This window comes from Myzus persicae, unplaced genomic scaffold, assembly GCF_001856785.1.
Source record: "Myzus persicae strain clone G006 unplaced genomic scaffold, MPER_G0061.0, whole genome shotgun sequence".
In the NCBI taxonomy this organism is placed as follows: Eukaryota; Metazoa; Arthropoda; class Insecta; order Hemiptera; family Aphididae; genus Myzus; species Myzus persicae.
The window spans coordinates 405,700-429,440 of record NW_019101739.1 but is presented as its reverse complement, the minus strand read 5'-3'; the positions used below and the strand labels follow the sequence as shown (position 1 = coordinate 429,440).

General features: G+C 27.0%; 1 protein-coding gene across 4 annotated transcripts; it reads right to left on the bottom strand.

Moving 5' to 3' along the window:
• Positions 1-397: 397 nt before the first annotated feature.
• LOC111030311 (thiamine transporter 2-like) lies at positions 398-14,398 on the bottom strand. Of its 4 annotated transcripts, XM_022309735.1 has the most exons (11): positions 14,107-14,397; positions 13,393-13,562; positions 11,331-11,501; positions 10,858-11,074; positions 10,653-10,783; positions 7,709-7,858; positions 6,666-6,768; positions 4,008-4,200; positions 3,791-3,932; positions 2,994-3,112; positions 398-1,326 (listed from the first exon to the last, which is right to left on the bottom strand). In XM_022309735.1, exons 2-10 carry the CDS (start codon positions 13,516-13,518, stop codon positions 3,032-3,034), a joined length of 1,314 nt encoding a protein of 437 aa, XP_022165427.1. In that variant the 5' UTR covers positions 13,519-13,562; positions 14,107-14,397; the 3' UTR covers positions 398-1,326; positions 2,994-3,031. The 4 variants fall into 4 exon arrangements, with proteins under 4 accessions (XP_022165427.1, XP_022165426.1, XP_022165429.1 ...); XM_022309734.1 differs by lacking the exon at positions 398-1,326 and having other exon boundaries at positions 2,837-3,112; XM_022309736.1 differs by lacking the exons at positions 398-1,326; positions 2,994-3,112 and adding an exon at positions 3,433-3,708 and having other exon boundaries at positions 14,107-14,398.
• Positions 14,399-23,741: the final 9,343 nt, after the last annotated feature.

Below are 23,741 nucleotides of genomic sequence, written 5' to 3'. Positions count from 1 at the left end.
TTTAGAAAATAATAAAATAAAAAGTTGATGAAAATTTCGCATCTACAGTCATTCGTTTTCAATTACAAAAAATATGAAAAACGATCGATGAGAATTCGTTAATTTACGGGTGAATATGTTACATCGAAAAGTAGCTTCAAAGGAACACTCATAAAAAATTGACTTAATTTTCCAGTAATCTTTTTTTTTTTATTAACTGTATGAAGACTTATGGAGAATTTTATATTGAATTTTCAAATTTTGGAATAAAAATGTTTACGATTTTCTAAGTCAAAATAATTTACAAATGTTCTTGATTTTGACAAGTTTTATCGAAATCTTACATTTAACAACTACATTTTTGTACAATTTTTGTTTATTTTATTAGTATAAATCATTGTATTTACGTATTGTGTCTGTTAGAAAATAATAAATAATTTTCTGTAATAGGAATGTTTTTCGAAAATGTATTGAAATTATTCATAATATCTAGATCGACATTTCCCCTTAAAACGGGTAAAATGAAATAAAATATTTATATCACTTTAACTGAAACGACATTTCAGTAGATTGCGTGAGCTTGTACGACTATTGTTTAATTTATAAATTCAAAAGTAGTTTAATAAACTCTGTAATATCATACTAGAATACAGCTTTAGACTTTTGTTCGAAATAACTTTTCAGTAATATAAAGAAAATATATCTGAACTGGAAACGTCCATTTCAAGAGTCGCTTTTTAACAATTAACATATTGATGTTATCAAAAATGTAGATTCACTTGCATGTGACTTCAATAAGGTATATAATAATAGGATGGTTACTCGATCATCTTACTTCGTATTTGGAATTCCAATCGGTTGTCCCTCAAAAAAATCTCATTGGATTATTGTTAAAAAGATTAAAAATAATAATTGGTTTAATAATTAAAATGATTATTTAATTCAGTTCAACGTAAAGAAGAGCAATAAGAAATTGAATTACAAATTTAAATGCATGTTTCTACTTTAACTTAAATCAATAATTAAACATTGCAATTTTGACTTAAATCATTAGTCATTAAGATTCCAAAACCTGGAATCGTTAGATTATTTAAATGTATTTTGTAGGTCAGCATTAGCCTGGTTGGTAATTAAAACGTTAAGTTAATTTATTCATTTATTTTATAGTTAAGTTGTATGAACTTAGTCATACACAATCAGTTTAGTGATTTAAAATATAAAAAAGGGACAAAATACCTATATTGTAGGTATACAATTTATGACAAATTTAAAAAGCTATACGTACTAAACGTGAGGAATAGAGGTAAAAATGTAAAATCTGAGTATAGATCATCAATTTGGTTTGACCTGCAAACGACAAAAATAAAATTTAACAAATCAGCAATAGCGAAAATTTTTTTAAGATTTCAATTTTTGATTTTGTAATTTCATATTTGATTGTTATCCATAAATTACGGTACTTAACACAATATACGTAATGTATATTTTGCTGATAAAATCTAAGTACTTATTGTTACAGAATTATAGATGAAACTAGTTTTCATCACTCAGCGTCTATACAATTCTATAAAAACTGATTTTGTTACTAAAAGACGGGTAAAAAAAAAGTTTACTAATTTCTAAAGATAAAATTTTAGTGAATTAACTAAAAATAATTTAAGTGTTATTTTTTAAATATTAGCATAATAATGTTTTCCCTAATTGTATAACTCGTTAATACACTTGGAATAGAATTATTATGCATTTGCTTCACTCAAAATTCTAAAAATATATTGCTCACGCAAAATAGTGATGCTCTTATATTTACGCTTCGTTGCTATATCATACCGAGACAGCGTTTGGCTGTCTGAGTGAACAAACAATACAAAGGACAAACACACTAGAAAATTATATGCGCTCATGTATATAAATCCTATAAAAATGCAAAATATGTTTGTTCATTCAGAATGCACTATGATTATAATCTACATGTATTTTTGTTTTCTGTCACTAAGAAGGATCGTTTAATACTACTTTTTAGAGACAAAAACTTTTGTATAATAATATTGATAATAATCATTTTTTTTTTTTGAGTGTGCTCTACTGCTCTCAATATATCCGCTCCAAAATATATACATAGGCACATTAATGGAAACACAAATATAAAACAGGCGTATCTTCTTCAAACTTCATATATTCTGTACACGGTTTGCGTTGACATGGCAGTCGTAAAAAGCCAACAGTCAAGTTCAGATCGTGACCTCTAACACCTACATAATAGTTAGACAGTAAAAATTATCCAAATAGACCCTACATGTACGTTAAATTTTCATTACAATATAATTACTTCTATTACCGAATAAACGAGTCAAATGTACCTATAATAGAATATTTTTGTAATACTTATAATCATAATTGTATCATAATTTATTATACATGTAAGGCGTATTATTACTCATAGATACTAATAATGTTCAGCCAGCAAAAATCAATAAAATGTTCGTAATAACTCTTACTATTTTATTCGTCGATTAAAATCGTCATAAGATAAAAGCTATATTACGACTTTAAATTATAAACTAAAAGGCCTTTGTATACTGTACTAAATACATACGATAAATATTATCTATATATACTTGCAGACAAATGACCAAAATATGAATTGGTAATTGACCACAAATTAAAAATAAAAATGTATTAAACATTAATTTATAGTTCTTAATTTATTAAATTCCTAACAAAATGTAGTATGCTAAATGTGAATACATATTTTTCCACTGCACTATATCCAGTATTATGTTGTATATTAAATTAAACCATTTTTAGTTTTAATAAAAAGAGGAAAAAAATATTTATGATTGTATAGTTATTATTATTATTATTTTTTTTTTTTAACAGGCAATCTGTTATAATAGTTGAACAATAAGCTTAATTTATAATAATATTACTACACACAGGGAACACAGAGTGAAGAGGTCTCCCAGTGGTGGTACTTCATCAATATAGATAGTTATAGCTAACTTATATGCACTTACACTAACATTTTTTTTTTTTACATAGTTTTGCATAGCAGTCAACTTTTCCATTTTTTTATACACATTTGAAAAAAAAACCAAAGAGCAAGTCCACCGTTAATCAATCCATAGAGTAGAAACTGAAAAATAAAATGTTATACCTATTAATTACAATATGCAACATAATTTTAATAATATAATAAATAATTCATAATAACATTACAAATTATAATATATTTGCCATATTCGTAGAAATAATATTAATACTAAAAGAATGCCAACTATTAACACTTATAGAAAACGCGAAAAAGCAATTTAAAATATAATAATAATATTGATAATTTACCTACCCAATTAAAAAATTATTATTTGGTGTAATATGAGAACAAAAAATTGTATAGTGTTTTTATGCATTAAATACATTTGGTACATAGATTAACGTGAAATGTTTATTATATAAATTTATTTATTTAAATATGTTTGAAAGAAAAAAGTCCAACATTTGGTTAAAGATTTTTAAAAATATTATACGTTTTGATGATTAAAATTATAGTATAGACCAAAAAATTATAGTATATTATAATTCTAGAATTGATTCTCTTTAAAAACTTCAGATGTGTGATCTCGGTATAAATTTATGTTTATAGAAATGAATTACCTTTAAGACCTTTATAATACAGCTTATTTATATGGGCTGATGGCTACTACTGACTAGTGGTTTTGACTTTGTAGATATCTTTAAATTATATTATGGATTCATTAATCTTTGTAGTCAAACGGAATATCATTTATTGACATTGTAGATCGATTAAAATTACCTGTACGTTTACTGGAATCGCAATCAAAGTATCTTGAACAAATAAATATGTGAAGACACTTGACATAAATAATGAAATAAAAAATACGACACCAAAAATGAAAGCGAAACTGTCATGCTTTAAATGTTTAGCTGTTTCGGACCTAAAGAACACAAAAATCGATAAGTTCAAAATACCATATTAAATAAATGTAAATCGTTACTTAATTTAATAGTACCTGGCCACAACATTCATCGATTGAAATACGAAACAGAACATAATGTACATTATGTATACCAAATTTAATGATGTTGTCACGTAGCAGACACACAGAGTAACGCAGCTCAAAAGTGAGCCGACAAAGAGGAATAAATCACTTCTGGATTTCCAATCAACCTTCAGGAACCCTATTAAGTATGATGACAATGCTCCTGAAATAACATAAAAACAATAGATCAATACAATCATAGACGATATATTTTTTTATTATTTTGAGTTCATAATTTTTTACTTAACTTGATAAATACTTTTATTGAATTGTTCGTCACTTATTACTAAAATTATTCAGTACTTAAGAAAATGCAACTATTGTATGCTATAATATGAAACAACCTCTGATATTTTATCACATTATTATTTTTAAGTCGATAATTATATATTTGATTCACAGAAAAATATTTTGATATGATTATACTAAGCATTTTATACATAAAAATTACTATTTTAATAAATATTATAAGCGATAAATAATGATATAATTTAACTATATTTAAACTTATTATCAGTTGGATATTTGTGAAAAATCATTGCAAGCACATGAGCCACAACAATTACTTTCAATATTTGAAAGAACTATTTTAAATTGTTTGATAATAATAATCTAATTAAAAAATAGATGAGACATTTACAATAACTATTCAACTTCATATTAAACTATTTTCAAATATTTTTTATCTACGTAGGTATTCAAGTACAGCAGCCTAAAATCAATAATTCTGAACATCAACAGTAAACTTGTTCTTATATTTTATTATATACGAGTAAGTACATAATACATACATATTACATATATGAATAATAAATATATGCACATACATAAACTTGTGATTTAATATATTTGTATACAAAATCTTCATTTTCCATAACTAAAAATAAAATGTTTCTTGAGATTTTGCATTTTTATGTATCATTTTTTTACTGTGTCATTTTTGTGAGATTATTTATTAATTTCTAGTGAATTTAATGGTCTGACATATTAAGAGTATAGCATTAAATATTACATTATAAATTAAATACATTTTTTTTCCAAGTGATCTTTGTTCACAACTTCATAACATTATATCAATATCTATATTCATATTATATATATAAATGAATGTTTATATGTATGTCTCCTATACCTCCCTAAATCGTTCGTCCGATTGCGATTAATGTTTGGGAAGTTGTTGAGTACACTTCCTCAAATTTTTCTGGCATACTAAATTCAATCTCTAAATTGAAAATAGGGTGTTGTAATATATTATAAAATATAAGTTTCTTTTTTGTATGTACTCGCATATCTCGAAAAATACCCTATGGATTTTTATACGGGTTTCACTAATATAACGGTTAGGTCAGGACATGTAATTTGTCTTGTAAAAATTAATTGGTTGGTTGAAAATCTATATCTATATTAATACGAAATTTCCTTTTTTTGTTCGGGATAAACTCCGAAACGGATTGGCCTAATGTTGGATTTGGCTTATTCTTTTTTTTTGCGTGCTCATAATTGTTAACTCAGAGTTCATATAGAAGACAATTTTAGGAAAAGTAGGAAATCTGGATGAAATAAATATAACAGTAGCACCATATCTGTCCAGTGAAATTCCCAATATACCTTCTTGCCACCATGTAAGTGTGCACTATAAATGCATTCAAGATGATCGATGAAATCTTTGAAGTCTTGAACACCGTTACACTGAATAGTGAAGAATAAATTGAACAAAGTATAAATCATAATATTGAGTTATCATTTTTTCAAAAATTCTTGGTACGGGCAACGCCGATCGGGACAACTAATTAATTATAAATATGACATTTATTAAGCACAATAATTATTACATTGGTTTATATTTCTGTAGATGAAAAATATTTTTTTTAGTAAGTTATTACATACTTATTGCGTTACTTTCGTTAAAATGGTTCGGTAAAATCAATTTCATAAAAATAAAAATGAATAATTTATCGAGCTATAAATTATAATTGTAAATTGTAATGCATTTCCGTAACTCCCCCCCTAGTATGAGCTAGTTTATAAACATATAATGGTTTCAATTTGCCCCATATTAAAAATTAACTTACCTAATCAGATGGATACATCGATCGAAGAGTCTATGCACATACCAGTATTGTAATTTATAATAATTGATGTCAGGCACCTAATTTAATTTTGACGGTCGGTGATGATGGTCGGGGGTGGAGGAGTGAATTGAATTATGTTTCTTTTAAAATTCCTCCCTTGGCTTCCAAATATGATATTAAGCAAGTACCTTGTATTTCTTTTATTATATTTTAAATAAAAGTTTTCTGTGGTCTGTCAAAATTACAACCATGGGGCACGAACAAAAAGAAATCACTTAATTTCCGATCAGAATATCAAAACGAAAATGAAAGTCTACAAATGTTATTCCTTGCTTAAATTTTAAATCTTATTACCTAACTTAATACCAGCAGTTATGTCTATAGCAAATAATATTGTAATGTGATAGTAATGTGACAACAATTTGTAAATTTGACGCTATCATTTTGGCATCAACATTTTATTAAAAACCTAAAATTACTTGTCAGATTATCTCAGTTAAACATTAACTACAGTCAGCAACGTAATTATGCGTAAACCGTGTAAAATTTAATTTACCTGTTATGAAAGCCAAAGCGTCAACTCCGCCGTTGTACAACTTGTTGTTGACCTGATCGAGTTCGTTCAATTCCAAGTAAAGGACGTCGTTGTACGTCAACACCTGTAAATCTGCCGAAATGTCAAATCATATTATAGTTCATGTAACAGCATGCCTTGCTGATTAAAAAAAAAAACAAAATTGAACTTATGATGATGACGTGTAGTGCCGAATGTAAGTTGATGATAATAAATTATGATCATGTACAATTTTTCATGGGATATACTTTCGTTATAGAATTTTGGGGTAAGTATAACCTACTAATTTAATGAAAATTATTGTTATCGAGTAAATAATAATAAAAAAAAAACGATAATTCTCTTTAATACTTTCATTATAATATTTTTTCACATACGACAAGTTATTTTTAAAAAGAATAAGACTATTTTCAATCCGGTAAGTAACATAGGGTTATTAAAAAGATAGCTTTTTCAACCAAATACTATAGTTTAACATTCATTTTATTTCAGACTATTTACTTTTAATGTAGTGGACAAACACAGCGAACAGCGATGTACCTATGTTTTTTCTTTGTATCACAATTCACATAAAATTACTTTAACCTAAGTAATAGTAATAAACATAATAATATTATATGGTATGTATCATAAAATATCACCTTTAGATGCTGATATGATCGCCTCATTCACTGAAATGTCAGAACCGATTTTCTTACGTAATGGTTTATTAATTATTTAACAGATTCAACACCTCTGTTATACTCAACGACGAAGGATCAATTAAAAAGCAGAAAGACTTAACGGGTTTGTTTTACACGAACAATATTAATAGTTATGATTATGGACTATTTATTATTATTGATAGAGGACACAATGTATTGTATGCCTACTGAAATGTAACTTTAAACATTTTATATACCCCGTCCTCAACTATTTTATACGCTTTTGGGGGTCGAAACTTTTAACAAAAGAAAATGTATATGTACCCACTCAAGTACCAAATAGTACCTACCTGTGTTGAATTGCGTATAATTTTAAATCACCTGGAAATAGACTCCGGTGGCGAAGGCGAACCATATGCCGTATTTGAGAAGATACGGATTGGTGTACGCGTCCTTCAATTCTGCGTACAGCTGATCAAATACTACTCGAACGGGCTTTGGAGATTTTTCAACGAAACACGATCCAAGGTCCTGTGCCAAAGACAAATATAATTATCGTATTGATATCATCAAACAAGTAGATAAGTACGCGTCTAATGTCAGGTTAAAAGCAGCCATGTTGCTATAACCAGGTAAGAACACAAATAAGAAAATATCAATCGTTTTCAAAATTAGAAATGACAATTCATCAACACTCACGGTCTATATTCTTCGTTATATTTTCTTTGTAGTCCTAACACAAACACGGATTGAAAATCTCGCTTGTGGTGGGCAATTTAATTAATAAATGTCAAAACTACAACTATGGGATGAAAGCTTTTTGAAAATAATTACTATCATCGACAAGCAGTCTTTTGTTTCCTGGTAAAGTTTTAATTGACGGATTACTCGTTGCAAAATAAACTGAAGAAACGATGGAAAATTACTTTTTTTTCCCGATTTTGATTTTCTTTAGAGTAAACCTTTAAACAATCACCATGAGGTATTATCGTAATATTAATTTTACGAATACAACTCTAAAAAATAATTCAATAATATATGTTATACCAATAATTGTAAAATGAAATTAATACCTGGACGAGAAAACAATAAAAGTATAAAAATATTAAAATATTACTACCTAATTTGAAACCAACGGAAATTCTAAAGATTTTTTCAAATCATAGTCTGTGTTTGGTAATTAGCTGAAGTTATACAATTATTTGCGGAATTGTTTGAAATTATGTTGACACGAAATGACAGAATATCTTGTAAACATTTGGTTTTCAATATTTTTTTTTTTGCATAATATTTAAAAAAATATTCATACATATTTATACCTAATCATACTAAGTTCAAAATGTGAATTTTATATTGAATACAAATACATAAGTACTATGTTGGTACCTATCATTTTTTTAATAATACTGAACTTTTATAAAATGTAAATATTTTATTGTTTTATATTTTGAACTTGCGTACTTATGTAGGTCTTAAATAATAATTTAAAATTGAGAAGCAAATTACATGTCTGCTAAATTATAGGTATATAGTATAGGTATATATTATATTATAGATATGTTATCGACTAATAAACTATGTCCTAGAATATTTATAAAATATCAAATTTACACCAAGCTCAAATAAAATCATTTTTTTTTTTGTTGCGACCAATTCAATTAAAATTATCTTGTTTTGTTTAAGCATATATAGTGGTAGTATGGTATCTATGCACATTAAGTAGCATTTGATTTTCCGATTTTATTCATTGCATGCAGATACATGTTTAGATGGAATCTCAGTATCTCACTCTATGGCTTATGTTGGCGTTTAAGGTTGTCCAGTGAAAGTTTTATCGCATTTTGTTTCGATAAGGACCCGGCCGTTGACAAATTTATGAATAGGGGTGATGAGCTAAACAGCTAAACATCCGCATGGATGGGTTTATGGTTAAATCGATTTATTTTTGCCAAACATTGTGATTTGTTTTATTTTTGTATTTTGTACCTAGGTACTGTAATGAAAACGATTGTATACCTACTATTAAATGATATTTTAAGCTTTTGTTATTATTTTCTTCTGTTTTCATAAGAACTATTATTAATTGTGCTGTTACCCAGTTGATTAAAATGCACCTTAACATATTATATGTTGAAGAACAACTCATGCCTAATTTAAAATACTACTTATATTAGAGTACAACTTAAGTATTGATTTAGAAAGCGTTAGGTTAGGAAAATAAAATATTGAGGCAACTATTTAGTTTTAAAAATAAAATATGTCACTAACCTATGGAATGGTGGCAAAACTATTCAGAAGAAAACAACTAACTACCGATACATTATTTTTCCACTTATAAAAACATTCATACCGATACCATTAACTGTTTGTAAGCACACAATAATACCGATACATTATTATACTGATAAAATGTTATTCATTTTAAACCATGAAATATGAATACTCGTTATTGATATTTAAGTTCTCTTCCAATAATGTTAATCGAGTATTACAATTCGAAAAATATAAAAACAATTATTTCAATTTAGCTCAATACTATGGGTAAATAATCGACTTTATTACTCATACACGATTATATATTGCCATCTTGTGGCAGTGTAAAATGATCTGAAGCCTTAGTTGTACAGTTCGACGCTAGAGTGCACTTTAAGTACTAAAATTAGATGTTTAATATCATTATATCAGATGTGTTTAAGAGTTGTAACTTTTAACTGACCTTTAAGTGTATTAAATAACGATACTTTAATAATACAATTATAACAAAAGTTTTGCAGAGAACTGCATCAAGCATGCTCACCCATTTTTTCTTTAATTATGCGGCTATTAAAAACCATGTTTTTAAAATTTGTAAATAAACTTAAGAATAATATTTTCAAACTCCGGAGATGTTTGTGCTACTTAAGCAGTATCATGTGTATATACAAACTTCTGGTTTTCAATAAGAACTCCCATTTTATACTGTAAATTAAACCATTCTTTAAGTAGTACAAAACAATTTGAGAATTTAAAAATATGGTCTATATTAAAAACGGCAAAAGACAGAATTTCAATATATTTATTATTTAAATAAAAAATGGGGGTGGTGTTCTCAGTGGATTACACAGTGGATTATAATATGAAAGCATTTCACCAAATACCTACTCGTAAATGTATTTATAATATTAAATCCATCATATGAAATAATGTTAAAATAGATATGATTAACTCTATTTTAAAATATTTCATTAAAACATTGATCAAACGTTTTACATATTATTATGGCATAATATCTAGTAGTTATTAAAAAAAAAATTACCTAGGTATTGTTATCATTATAAATAATTACTTTATGATATTGACTATAGAATGTATTGTAGTTGACTTTTGTGTTTGCAGTTTTTTTACTTTCAGGATGAAAATAAATACTTGAATTTACAGGAGGAAGAAAAAATGTAACAACAAATGCTATAATTGAACCTGAAATACAATTTTAAAGTAAATAACTAAATTTTAATTATAACTTAAATAGGTTAATTGTATACATTTCTTACCCGCTAATGAAATATACACGAGTAACCCATATTCCAAGTGTAAAAATGAAACTGCGATTTGAGCAAATGTGGATGATAAACACTTCCCCAGAAGATTGGAGCCTCTAACGATTCCGGTCATTTTTTGATATAACCTACGGTCACGAATCTTTGCATACGCGTATGACATGTACGCTAGTTCAGATGCAGACGTTAGACCCAAAAATACCATACTTAGCTAAAAATATATAATATTTATTTATGCATTCATTTTTCTATCCAAAATTATTTTTAAAATGTCCAAAAACTATTCACACGACAATTTCTCACTGTCTCACTGTCTCAAATATATGATTATTATTAAAAAAAGATAAACCAGTATTATTATGACAGTTATACTTAACCTTACATTTATTACTATAACTCCTTGTTGAGTTACGAAAATTCACTTAAGTTGAAAATGCGTTCATAACCTATACGATATCTAAACTTACTTTGGATTTGAAAAGAGTAACAGGCTCCAAAACTAATAAAAACATCACAATTGAACTTAATGCGTCCAACATTACAATTGGTCTGTAGAGAACATAGTCTGTGACAAGAAACATAATAATTACTAGACTTGTAGTTGCGTACGAATTTATTGGATAAATATCTTCGGTTACCTAAAAAAATATATATATATTATATTCATAGTATTATTATAAATTATTAGAACCTACTTAATGCAAAAGTATTTGCTTAAAAGATTAGTTGGTGAATAGTGTCATATCAATGTTTAAACATTTAAAAAGATATCTGGTATATTAGAATTATAAGATAAAAATATCTCACATATCATTCAAATAAACAAAAACGAATCATGTGTGACATTTTTAGCTGCCAATTGGAGTTGAAATAATTTATAATTTATATACCCCGTTCCATGTATTAAGGAACTTATTGATATAACTTTTAACAAAAAAGGTCCAGCCGTTCTCCAGTAATACGACTACCAATAAATATCACTTAGCTTGTATTTATATAGATTCTAATGAAGAATGATGAACTCAAATTTTATCATTTTTGTCATCCTAGCATACATGTATAAGTAATCAAATTTAATAATATTATTAAAAACACGATTGAATATCAAGTATTGTAAACAATTAAAAATTTAAACGGTCTTTAAAAATTAACGATACTGTAAGTCAACCTTTTTTTTAATAAAGGTCTAAAAACTTGTTGAGAATTTACTATTAAAATTTCTCATGTTGGCTCTAAAAATAAAAATAAATGTATTCATTTCCAACTAAAAAATTACTTGTGAATTTTCAGAATTGAGATTAATTTTTTCAACATTTGAACTTTAAAGTTTAAATGCATATACAAAATAACCATGCGTCCATGCCTATTCAATATTTTAGAACTGCTATTTAAACAACTTTTGAGGACCTTTGAATTAAATTTTCAATCTTTTTTACCAATTAATTTTTTCAGAAATTGGTGAAATCCTGAATGTTTAATGATGATTTCCTAGTATAATATCACACATAGTATTATGCAATGTGCCAATGTATCTCATAATAGTTTCAATTAATATTGTTCCCTTGCAATAGTAATAGAGTATGGTAGGTACAATATACGTTTGAGTATAAGGATTCAAATAGTGCATTTTGATTTCTACAACCTCAAGATCAGTGGTGAGTAACCTAGTGGCCGTGAAAATTTTATTAGGGGGGACGCCAATAATTTTACACCAAATTAAAAAGTTATTTACTAAATATGTTATTTTATATAGATTTTATATAATTCTAATTGTGTATTTTTTTTCATGTTTTGGATTAATTAAATTAAAGAAATATTAAAATTAACGATTCAATTTATATGAATAATATGTTTGTATACATTAAGACTACGAAGTAAATAACAATACACTTACATAATGTTATAGGAAGGGGGAGGGGTCGTATTGTCAAAATAAATCAATTTGGGGGTCGTGGATCAAAAAAGGTTGCTCACTATTGCTCTAGACAACGGTTTTAAAAATCTAGACAATTTTTATAGGCAAGATGATAGTGACAGACTGATAGAAGCGAAAAATTCTCCATCCGATAAATTAGTGAGATGATTTCCCACTGATAATGGTAATATATAAACCCAGATATGATATTTGGTACTTTTATGTTAAATTACTAATAATTATATTTATTTTGAGTTTTATATGCAAAACAAAATTTGCAGTAAGTTTTAAAATCCACACATTACAACAATGACTTTATAAAGTTTTATTTTACTAATCGTAAAATAAAATATCTTGATTAGGTAGTTAAGAATATTATTTTTAATAATAAATTATATCAAAATATTACTAGCTAAGCTCAGAAAATTATTATAAAAATAATGAATTAGTTTAAAATGGCGTATTAGTTTCATTAAACTTATACTTTATTTGTTTTAACTTTTATTACAATATGAAAATGAAAAACTAATATTATATAAAGTAAAAAAAAGTGTGTTTTAAAACCACAATTGTTATTGTAAAAATAATAAAGCATAAGTTATACTAAAACTTACTTGCTCAGTAGTAAAATTTACGGCTGGGCTGGTTAAATATGATGTATAAAATGAATCCACTGGTCGAAAGTCCCGAAAAGTTGCAAACAAACTTACACATAGTGATATTTTCAACCACTCTTCCATTTTATCCGGTTCTTCAAATATTTTATTTCGAAAATGCAATTTTCCTGCCATAATAAGAATTAATAATACATAATAAAATAAAGTAAACATGGAGTATATTTTTATATTCTATGTATATAGGCAAAAAAATACACAGTTTTGATAAATAATTTGATTAAAAATATCATTGTTCTCATATTTTTAATAATAGTGTATATAATGTCCTTATGCAAAAAATTCTAGTGTTTAAATGAATTTAAATAATTTAATAAAAAATAATTTAATTTGTCAGTCTGCTATTAAATTTAAAAAAAAGGAAACAGCAAAAGAATACGTTTAAATAAGTGAATATTTTACACCGTTTTCGGCTACACAATTGAATGTTATATATTATTTGATTTATGCAATTATAAAAACAAACAACTTGTTAAAAGATATAATATTGAGCATTAGTATCTATTATGATAATAACCGTTTATAGCCTTATAGGTGTAACTTGTAATTAATAGTATTATGTTAACGAAATATGAAGCGACTTGTTGGCATAATATTTTGTCATACAAATATACTGCTTCAATTAAAATGAAATAAAACATCTTAGTTAAATACCTGATTTTCGCCGAATGTACTGGATTTTGAAATTTCAAATTAATTACCTACTTTAATTACAATAAGTACTGTTTAATATTTAATGTAAAATAATCCTTTTGCATCAAAAACTCACGTTGCATTTAAAGTTAACAATGAAAAACAAATAGGGAACTATACTTAATTAAAAGCCGGTACAACAATACGAATATAACTGTAATCAATCAAATGAAAATCGTTTATGGTTCCGTCGCCGAGCAATTCAGCAGTACATTTTATGCCGGTAACTCGGACTGGCTGGCTGCAGAGCTATTGGTGGACGCATGCTACACGAAGGTCAGCCGGTTTAAAATTATGTAATCACTAAAAAGAGATTAGTAGAAAATAAAAATAAAACATCAACCGTATGAACTCTATAAAGAATTCAGTACAGACGTATAATTATACACTACAAGTGGCTAGTATTCGATTCACAAAAAAATAATATGTTGTATTTTGGAGTTGCAAGCTAATCAATCAAGTTTAGACGATTTTATGTACGATATTTATTAATATCAGGTAAACCTTCCATAGTCAGATAAATGTATTATTTGTATTTTATACTATAGTAGTACTGTACTGGTGCTTATTTTGTTGGGGATTATGATTATACACTAACCATAACTCACTTTGTAATAATACAATTTTAAAAAACCAAATTGAACATTTTTAAATGTATCATGAAAAAATTGTGCTACAGTTTGGTGTATGTTAATTTGAAACGTGGCTTAAACACTGTATTCTAAGAATAAAAAAATATTGATTACTGATGAGAGAAACCACTACTGAATATGAATTGAACTGGTCCATAATTATATTCATACATTGTTTAAAAAATAACATTGGCTGTAGACTATAAGAAATCGATAATCATCATATTTTATACTTCTCAATAAAACAATGCGTCGTTTAACACTGCTTCTAATAATTAATTAATTAAATTAAAATTTATGTTTAAATAATGAAAAAAAAACTATTAATTATGATGATGTTTTTAAACTGAATGATAAGAAGTAAAATGTACATACATAATATTTCCTGCTAATATTAATCATATAAATATCATCAATAAAGTTCAACTAATTGATAGAACAGCACATTTAACATATTATCTATAAAAAAATGTGTTAGTACTAAAATATATTTTTTTTGTAATTCATAAATTAATTTATCTCTAATAAGTTGAACAGTTTTCAAAGTCTATCAGCTGTTATTTCTTTCTTTATATTATTATTTTTTAAATGAAAAACTGAATGTGCCTCTAAATTATTTTATACATTCCATAATCATTATGATATTATTTATTATATTCGTGATCTTAATATTATACTAAATATTTAATCAACGGTATTACAGTACTATATAAATATATATATATATATATATTAAATCACATAAATATTTATTCATCCAAACATCATATTATATTTTTTACTTATCGAATCATTGTAATTGGAAAAGAATTATGATTTCTACGTTTTGGTATTATCAATATTTTTTTATTTATTATTTTTACCGTAACATTAAAAATGTTTTATAATACATTAATACTATAATATTACGGTAACTTAAGTCCAGATTTTATCATCTTACGACACCTAAAATATGACGCTAATATTCTGTAAAAAACTTACAAATATTCTCCTTATATTCTATTCAAAAATTGAAAAATATGCAAAAATAGTCAATTAACCTCATTGTATATATTTTTTTTATATTAGTCAGATGTAAACTTTCTAGTAAAAGGATTCCAATATAGTCTATAGAATAGTTAAAATAGTTGAATGATTCTATCCATTGTTTTAAAATGTGTTTTTAATTTAATGGTTTCCTTTATTTTATTATTTTTAAAATTAAAACATGCGACACCAAGTCACCAAACCAAAATATAGGTACTTGGACTTTTGATAAACAAAACGCGTTATAATATGATGTCAGTATAGGTTAGATAAACTAATGCATAACTGCACATTACGATCACTGTGTTTTTTTTCATCAAATTTATTTTTAAAAAAATTGTAGTTAGTATAATACTTTTTTCGGGTATGGTTATATTAAAATTAATGACAATAATTTTAAATATAAAATAAATTAGTATGTTTTCTCATCATTTACAAATTATGCTAAATAATTTAATATTCCCTAATCCATGAAGTATTCTCATATAATATGCAAAAAAACTTTATGATCACCGTGTTATATGAAATGTGTCCACTTTTGTATTCCCATATAAGACTGCGTAAACTAAATAACGATATGTAAAACACATAAATCTGGACTTCAATGATAACGAAAAATCAATTTATTTATTTATACTGATATGACCACATTTCAATATTATAAGTAATGGCTAACCCAATTAGAATCGAACACCAAAGTATAGGTCTAGTATATATGGACCTTATGCTTAAGCAACCCATTTCAAAACCAGCTTTATTATTTAGCCTTTAATAATTCTTATTGGAAATTTAAATATTGACTTGACAATTGTGTAGCTTCATATATCACGCTGTATACAAATTGACTTTATATCATACCTAAATATCTATATATGATTAAAAATCCAGCTGGTACTACAAACAAAAGTGACATAACAAAACATAATCGCTCGGTACTATATTCCGTTGCTTTGCTATAATTTTTCGTTCAGTAATGTGGCATTTATAATAATTTAGTATTAATGATGCATTGTAGTCTTCTTAGTAGAAAAAAACTCACCCCAAATAAAAACTAAACTTTTAGGGAAAAAATCTTAATTGATTAATAACTTTTGTATTTGGTTATGTCAATTTTTAGTAATACAAATATAAGTAGCCAATGTTGTAGATCAATTATAATTAAAATTTACTTTACTTTATTATATATACGATATGTATCTATAATGTACTATTTACATATAATAACTGCAGTGTTGAAATAGTATTATTTTTCTGCCCATTTTCAAATTATTATTTTTATTCAATTTATCTTGAATTGAAAATAGTTAAAAGTATATTATAATGGTAGGTACAGAATGTAAATTTTAGAATTTTATTTTCTGAAAAAAATACACAGAATGCTCATGTTTCTCTAAGGTATTAATTTTGTCGTAATTCATATTTACACTGCAATCACTTAACTTGAACAACACTCATATTATTAATAAAAAAATCTGATTTTTGGAAAACCAAAGAAGGGATCTATATCTTAGGCATCCGAAATCCAAAAAATAATAGAACCATGGAATCAACATGGTACTTAAATTATGTACATAGCTTTGGTATCGAACAAATATACATTTTATCACAACACAAATGCAAATTGCAACTATTACTATATTAAATTGAAACCAAGTAAATCAAATTAACATTACTTCTTACAACCATACTGATGTAATATAACTTCCATTCAGAGTCTGGTCAAATCGATATTTCTACCAACTTGTTTTACAACTACATTATGAGTTTTATTTTAGATACGAAAGAATAACTGATAAAGATCATTAATTTATAGTAAATTATTGGTTATTATTTTGGTTTTTATTTGATGAAAGGCCAAGATGTTGCAGTCAATCATTTAACACATTTATCATAATTAATTAGTGTAATATGACGGGCAATTATATAAGTGTTAATAATTTAATCTTTAACTTATTAAAAATGCAATACATATTGAAATCTTTAAGATCTTTTCACAGTTTTTTGTTTTGTTTTAAGAAAGTAATTCAGCTGTAACATGTCTAACCTTACATTCAAATAATATGTAAATACAGTGTAACTAACAGCCATTGCCACCAAAGTGGTAAAAATAGATAGCACAAATATTATAAGTGTTTGGAAATAACAAAATGTTCTTTGTGCATATTTCACATATTTTATCATTGAGATAGATCGTAGCAGCGTTAGTGTGAGTTAGGATAATAGCACGATAGCATGCTATAAATAAATGTCCATATCCGTACAAAGAACGTGTGAATAATAAAGGGAACATAATGCCTGAAAATTATCCTCGAAACTTAATCATCTGGGGAGGGGGGCTGGAGAGAGAGACTGACGACGCATTTTGACGTTCAGAAAATTATTAGTCTCGGAAGCCCACTAACGCACTAGACTCGTTCGGCAGGAATTTTGTTACACTTCATTGCACACTACTGCATTAACACATATTCGCCGACGATGAATCGTCGGTTTTTGATCGAGGATCGAACGATGGATAATGTGTCGGCAAGTTAGTGTTTTCCAGTTTCTTACACGAGTGACTCTGATAGACGACTGAAAATATCGAGTTACCCGAATATTTATACCACGGCAAAGGTGGCAAATTGTATGCATAAATCGGTGTGACCGCCATCCACTGTTCACTGTATTGTTTACGTTATTCGTGAACGGGTAATCGTGATATTATTTTCAGTTTGTCGGTGTGGTGTAGACAACAGTGGCCACCCAGGAGTGTCTTCTTATCGCCGTTCTATTGACAATGGTCTTGCCACAAAACCTATGTGAGTACATATAAAGCGTTCTCATTACCAAAGATAACGTGTCGATGAAACAAATATTATACCTAAACGTAATTAAATTAAATGATGAACCAGACTCATCGCTGCCAGACTTCCAGCTGGACATTACGAAACTTCATTTTTTGCTATTTTTTTATCTTGTTGTTATTCACCGACCGTGTAATGACGAACTAAGAAGAACTGTGTACTAAGAGCATTTTCATAATATTTCTTGATAACAAAATTTATTTATTTTTCTTTGTTGAGTTTCGTTTCCCTTGGTATTTAATTAAATAATGCTCATAAATACATCTCTGAATGCAAATAATTGTTTTTATGGTTTAATTTATTATGAGATATTTTTACTAGAGCAGAATAATATTTAAATTAGTCCAGAAATAAAAGTTAAACTATTGACAAACGCCATCTATGAGACAATTCATACTGCTGTAAACAAATGTATAGAATAGTATGTTCTAACTAATTTTAAAGGCAGATAGAGCAGTCAATTTATAAATGTTATTTAATAAACATTTTTTTCACAGAAAATATAATATAGTTATCACAATAAAATATAAAAACAATCACATATTTCAAAGATTATAAATGTACATAAAACTGTCAAAAATAAACGAATAAACATTTGATTTAAGAATTAAAATTATTGTTTAAGGAATACAAAATAATAACGAAAATTATTTTTACATTTTCATACATCCATTAAAACGCATTTGTTTTTCAAGTTATGAATAATAAATTATAATTTATAAAATTGTTCAGCATTTAAATAATAAAAATACTCTTTCTTAGAAACGCCCGCATACCTTAATCTAAATATATAACAAAACTAATATCTAAAACATATTAACAACATATCTGTTCATTGAAAAAACTCAAGCGAACTTGATGTTTATATAAATATTGAATATTAGTTACATACAAATAAAATACAAAATGTAGACATTATTAATCAGAAACATGTAGATACAAATTTAAGTATGCCAATTGTATGCCTAGAACTAAAGTAAAAAAATTTAATTTTCAAAAAGGCAGTGTACGGTCCGGGAGCGTATGATAAAAATGAGCACTCGAGCCCGGTTACCTATAAGCTATAATGCATTACATCAACACACCAACCGACCTGTGTAATTGTATGTGTATATATGTATATAGCACTCGACAGGAGGTGGACAGGGTCACCGAGCAAAACCTGTGAGTGCTAGTGTGTGGGTGGGGTGTGTATGTGTGCATATTTGTGTGTGTGTGAATCTTAATAACTAAATGACAAGGTAACTTTAAGAAAATGGTAACACATTGATTGGTAACTGATTATCTGTATTAATTCACAGATTTAAAATAATACATAATACAAAATTAAATAATACACACAATATAAAAAATGGCCCTTCTGGCCCAACAATAATAATAATATAATAATAATAATATAGATACTAAATATGATAATAAATAATAACTCGGAAAAACTCACAATTTGTGGAGCACGGTTGGCCAGCTGCTGCCTATGCCTAAAATAATTGAAAATTGACACACACGACAACAAAGAGCACACAATGAATACATTTAACAAATAATAATAAACAATAACATAGAGACAAGGATTATAATAAAACATCTTTGCGATTTGCTCACGCACATAATGAAATATATAATACGAATAATGCATTCGGCGATTAGCGCCTAGAAATATTACAAAATCGAGGCTATTTGAGCCGTTGAAAACGTAATTGTAAAACTTGACGATTTGCGCCCGTGAATATAATTATTTTCTGCGTTGACTGTGTGCAACGAACTGGTGACGGATTACGGCGGCGGTGCTGGACAGTGGACATATACGGAAACTCGTCGGCGGAGTAATCTACATATTATATAATTCACACACGACACAATTTATAACAAAAAGAAAACAATATAAATAATTCACTAATGAGAGCTGTGTATGGTGGTGGAGACTGTTATAGTGCTCATTTTTATGTAACGGCGCAAACAGGCAGTCTAAAGTCTACCGAGAAGTTACTATTACCACATAGCTGTGTATTGTATAAACACATATCGTTCGTATCTTTTTTGACACCACGTAGTTGCAGATTATTTTAACTATTAATTATAATTATAATCATAAAATCCTAATATTTTGTGTAGTGACATCAAAAATCTCAGATTTTCCTTCCAATTCTCTTGGCTTTCCGTGCTCTACTATCATCACTTAACCAAGAGTACAAAAAAACTAAATATTGGCATGGAGGTTTATAATATTCTATGAGGAAAACATGTGATTTTACTAGAGATTAGATAAATTATACCATCAGGTGGTTATAATCTAATGTTGTTCTTTTATTTATTTTAGTAAAAGTAAATTGAAATTACTAATAAAACGTAAACCCTACTCAAACACTCAAAAAAAAATCCTCCACATTGTGTATAGACCGTTGAAAAAGTGATCGAGACACCTTTAAACTGTTGCCAAGTAAAACTCACTCCTTGTGCACCGAGTAATTTATTTTGAAGATATACAGTTTTCCCCCTCCTCATCTCAGTTTTGGAAAACGGATTGCACAGTACAACGGTTCTGGTTCGGAGAATTTTTGCTGGCAAAACGTCAAATCCCTGTTAACTTGACAAAATTGCTTTATTTTGCACTCTCCCTTTGTTCGGGTACCCTTATTGTCCTACGGCCATCGCAACCTCCCTCGCCCTTACACCATCACCCGTTTGCTCGTCCGTCCGTCCATCCGTTCATCCATCCAAAACCTTTACACCCGGTGTCGACAGAAACAAAAGGAAATTATTCGGGAAATTATGTTCTCACCGTCTGGTTTTTCCGAATCAAAAAGTCGGAAAAATAGGCATTGTTTTTTTAACCGTGAAATATTTATTTATTTTCTTATTACACGAGCCAAGTTTGTATATAATGTTTTCGTTGATACCACAAAGATTTATAAGGAAGAGAGAAAGCTAAATTCCTAAAAATATAAGGGTTTTATAGCAATGTTTCTTGCGTAATACTTATGAGTGAACCAGATATGTACCTATCACACTATATCTACTTAAATATATCAAATATCAGTATCTAAAACTAATTAAAACGTTTCAAATTATAATGAATTGTAGAAACATAAAACAATATTGTTCTAGCAAAGAATAATGAAACTTTTTATGTAATGAAAATAGAGATAAATATTTAACAAGGTGTAATTATTAATTGTATAGGTACTTAAATAAATTCATATAACTTTTGCAAATTAAAGTCTCTGAATAATACTAAAATTATGGCTTTTGATGAATATTGTTAGTATATTTTGAGTATTTGAAATGTTTCTCTTATCTTAGATTCAGAAAAAAATGAAGGGTTTAATTTGAAACTAAGGTGGAAGAACTGTAGAGAATTATTAGAGCTATTATTTTTAAAATGGGTCACAATCCGGTTTAAAATGAAAAACAAGTCAATAATGTTGTTGGAAATAATATATACTTAAGAATTCTTATGAAGTAGATAAGAAAATAGAGCCATAGGTACACACATTAAAGAAATTGTAATGTTGAGGAAAACGAGTGTTGTAATATGGTTTAATCAAGTAAAGTATGAATACCTATAACTCGTCGTAGATTGTATACGATAAATTACATTATGGCTTGAAAATAATGCATAATATAATTTATAGTAGAGGCCATTTTTATAGATAATGGAATTATTAGTTGCATAATGTCATTTGTATACTTACTACTTATAGTTAATTTTATTAGTTACCTAATTGAACGGTCAAAAAGTCGTATCCAACAGTATTTATAAATGATTAAATCATTATAATTAATTACAACTTTACAAGAATCCGGTGTGAAAAAAAAATATTTTAAAACAATTTATGTAAACGAGGGTTGATCGGTATCCGTTGTGGAACGTGGAAGAAAATATTAATTTAACATTATTTTCGTCTAACAAAGCAGACTTAACTTTAAATACAATCATTATTCTGTTATAATATTTTAAAATTCATAAAACAATAATAAACTCTTAAATGCCGAAAATAATGTAGTATAATACCTGTAACTGACATAGGAGTTAAGTTACAAGAAACTTTTATGCTCAGAGGTTCAAATAACACTTATAATATAATACCTATCAATATTAATTGTTCTATCAAGCGTAGTTATGACTTTAATATGTGTGTGAACCATATAATGAAAACCTAAACGTTGATATGCTTCTCTTAATCCATTTCAAAGATTAAACTAAATTGTTGAGTTTATAAGAGACATTGTTGTTATTTTCATATAATTTTGAAAGAAAGCAATAAACAATTAATGTTTATGTAGCCAAATTTAGATTTTATTTATTTTCTCATTAAAATGATTGAATTTTCAAAATAGGTGATTGAATAAAATTATCAAAGTGAATCATAGGCTTCAAATATATTGAATGATTAAAAGCATAATAACCCAAATGTTGTAGTTTTTCTATAACAAAAATTTCATAATAAATAATGCTAGTCTGCATAACATTCAAATTATTTTTTATTTAGATTATGAAATCATGCAATTAAATTAAATAAAGTTTGTTTCACAAAAATATTATCGCTTATAACTCAGTTATGTGTTATGAATCCCGATACATAAAATGCATATATTTTATTATTCTTCCAATATAATATACGAATTTATTCAATTTAAAATTGTATCCATGTACATTTTGTCGAAAAACTTGTATAGTGTGGCGCCTTTAAAAAGTTCCAGTGTATCCTTTTCTACAATATTCTTAGATGACTCATGGGACTTTTTTATTTTTGCATTACTCTTGATAAGATGGCTCTTTAAAAAATGCTAAAGTTTTTCAATTAGGTAGTTCATGTTTTGCATCTTATGTAGAGACGAAATAAGTTTGTACATGTTTTGGATCATTACAAATAAAAACATTTTATTACTGATAAGTGATAGCGAACTAAATAAAATACGATATCACAAAATGATGGATAATTTATTATATTATTGTACAGTTAAAGGTACAGTCTTTTCATTTTTCTCAGTAATTATAATTTGATCGTACATACACGGATACCTACGTAACCTACCTGATTGTTTTAGCAGATTTTTATTACTTTATTTTTGAACAGTTAATATACTATTGATT

What these genes read in the sequence shown, in the direction of transcription:
- LOC111030311 (XM_022309735.1), bottom strand. Translation starts at nt 13,518, where the DNA reads ATGGAAGAGTGGTTGAAAATATCACTATGTGTAAGTTTGTTTGCAACT. An exon ending in TAAATTTTACTACTGAGCAA is followed by an intron (nt 11,502 to 13,392) that starts GTAAGTTTTAGT and finishes ATATTTTTTTAG; the next exon opens with GTAACCGAAGATATTTATCC. An exon ending in CGTGTATATTTCATTAGCGG is followed by an intron (nt 10,784 to 10,857) that starts GTAAGAAATGTA and finishes ATTGTATTTCAG; the next exon opens with GTTCAATTATAGCATTTGTT.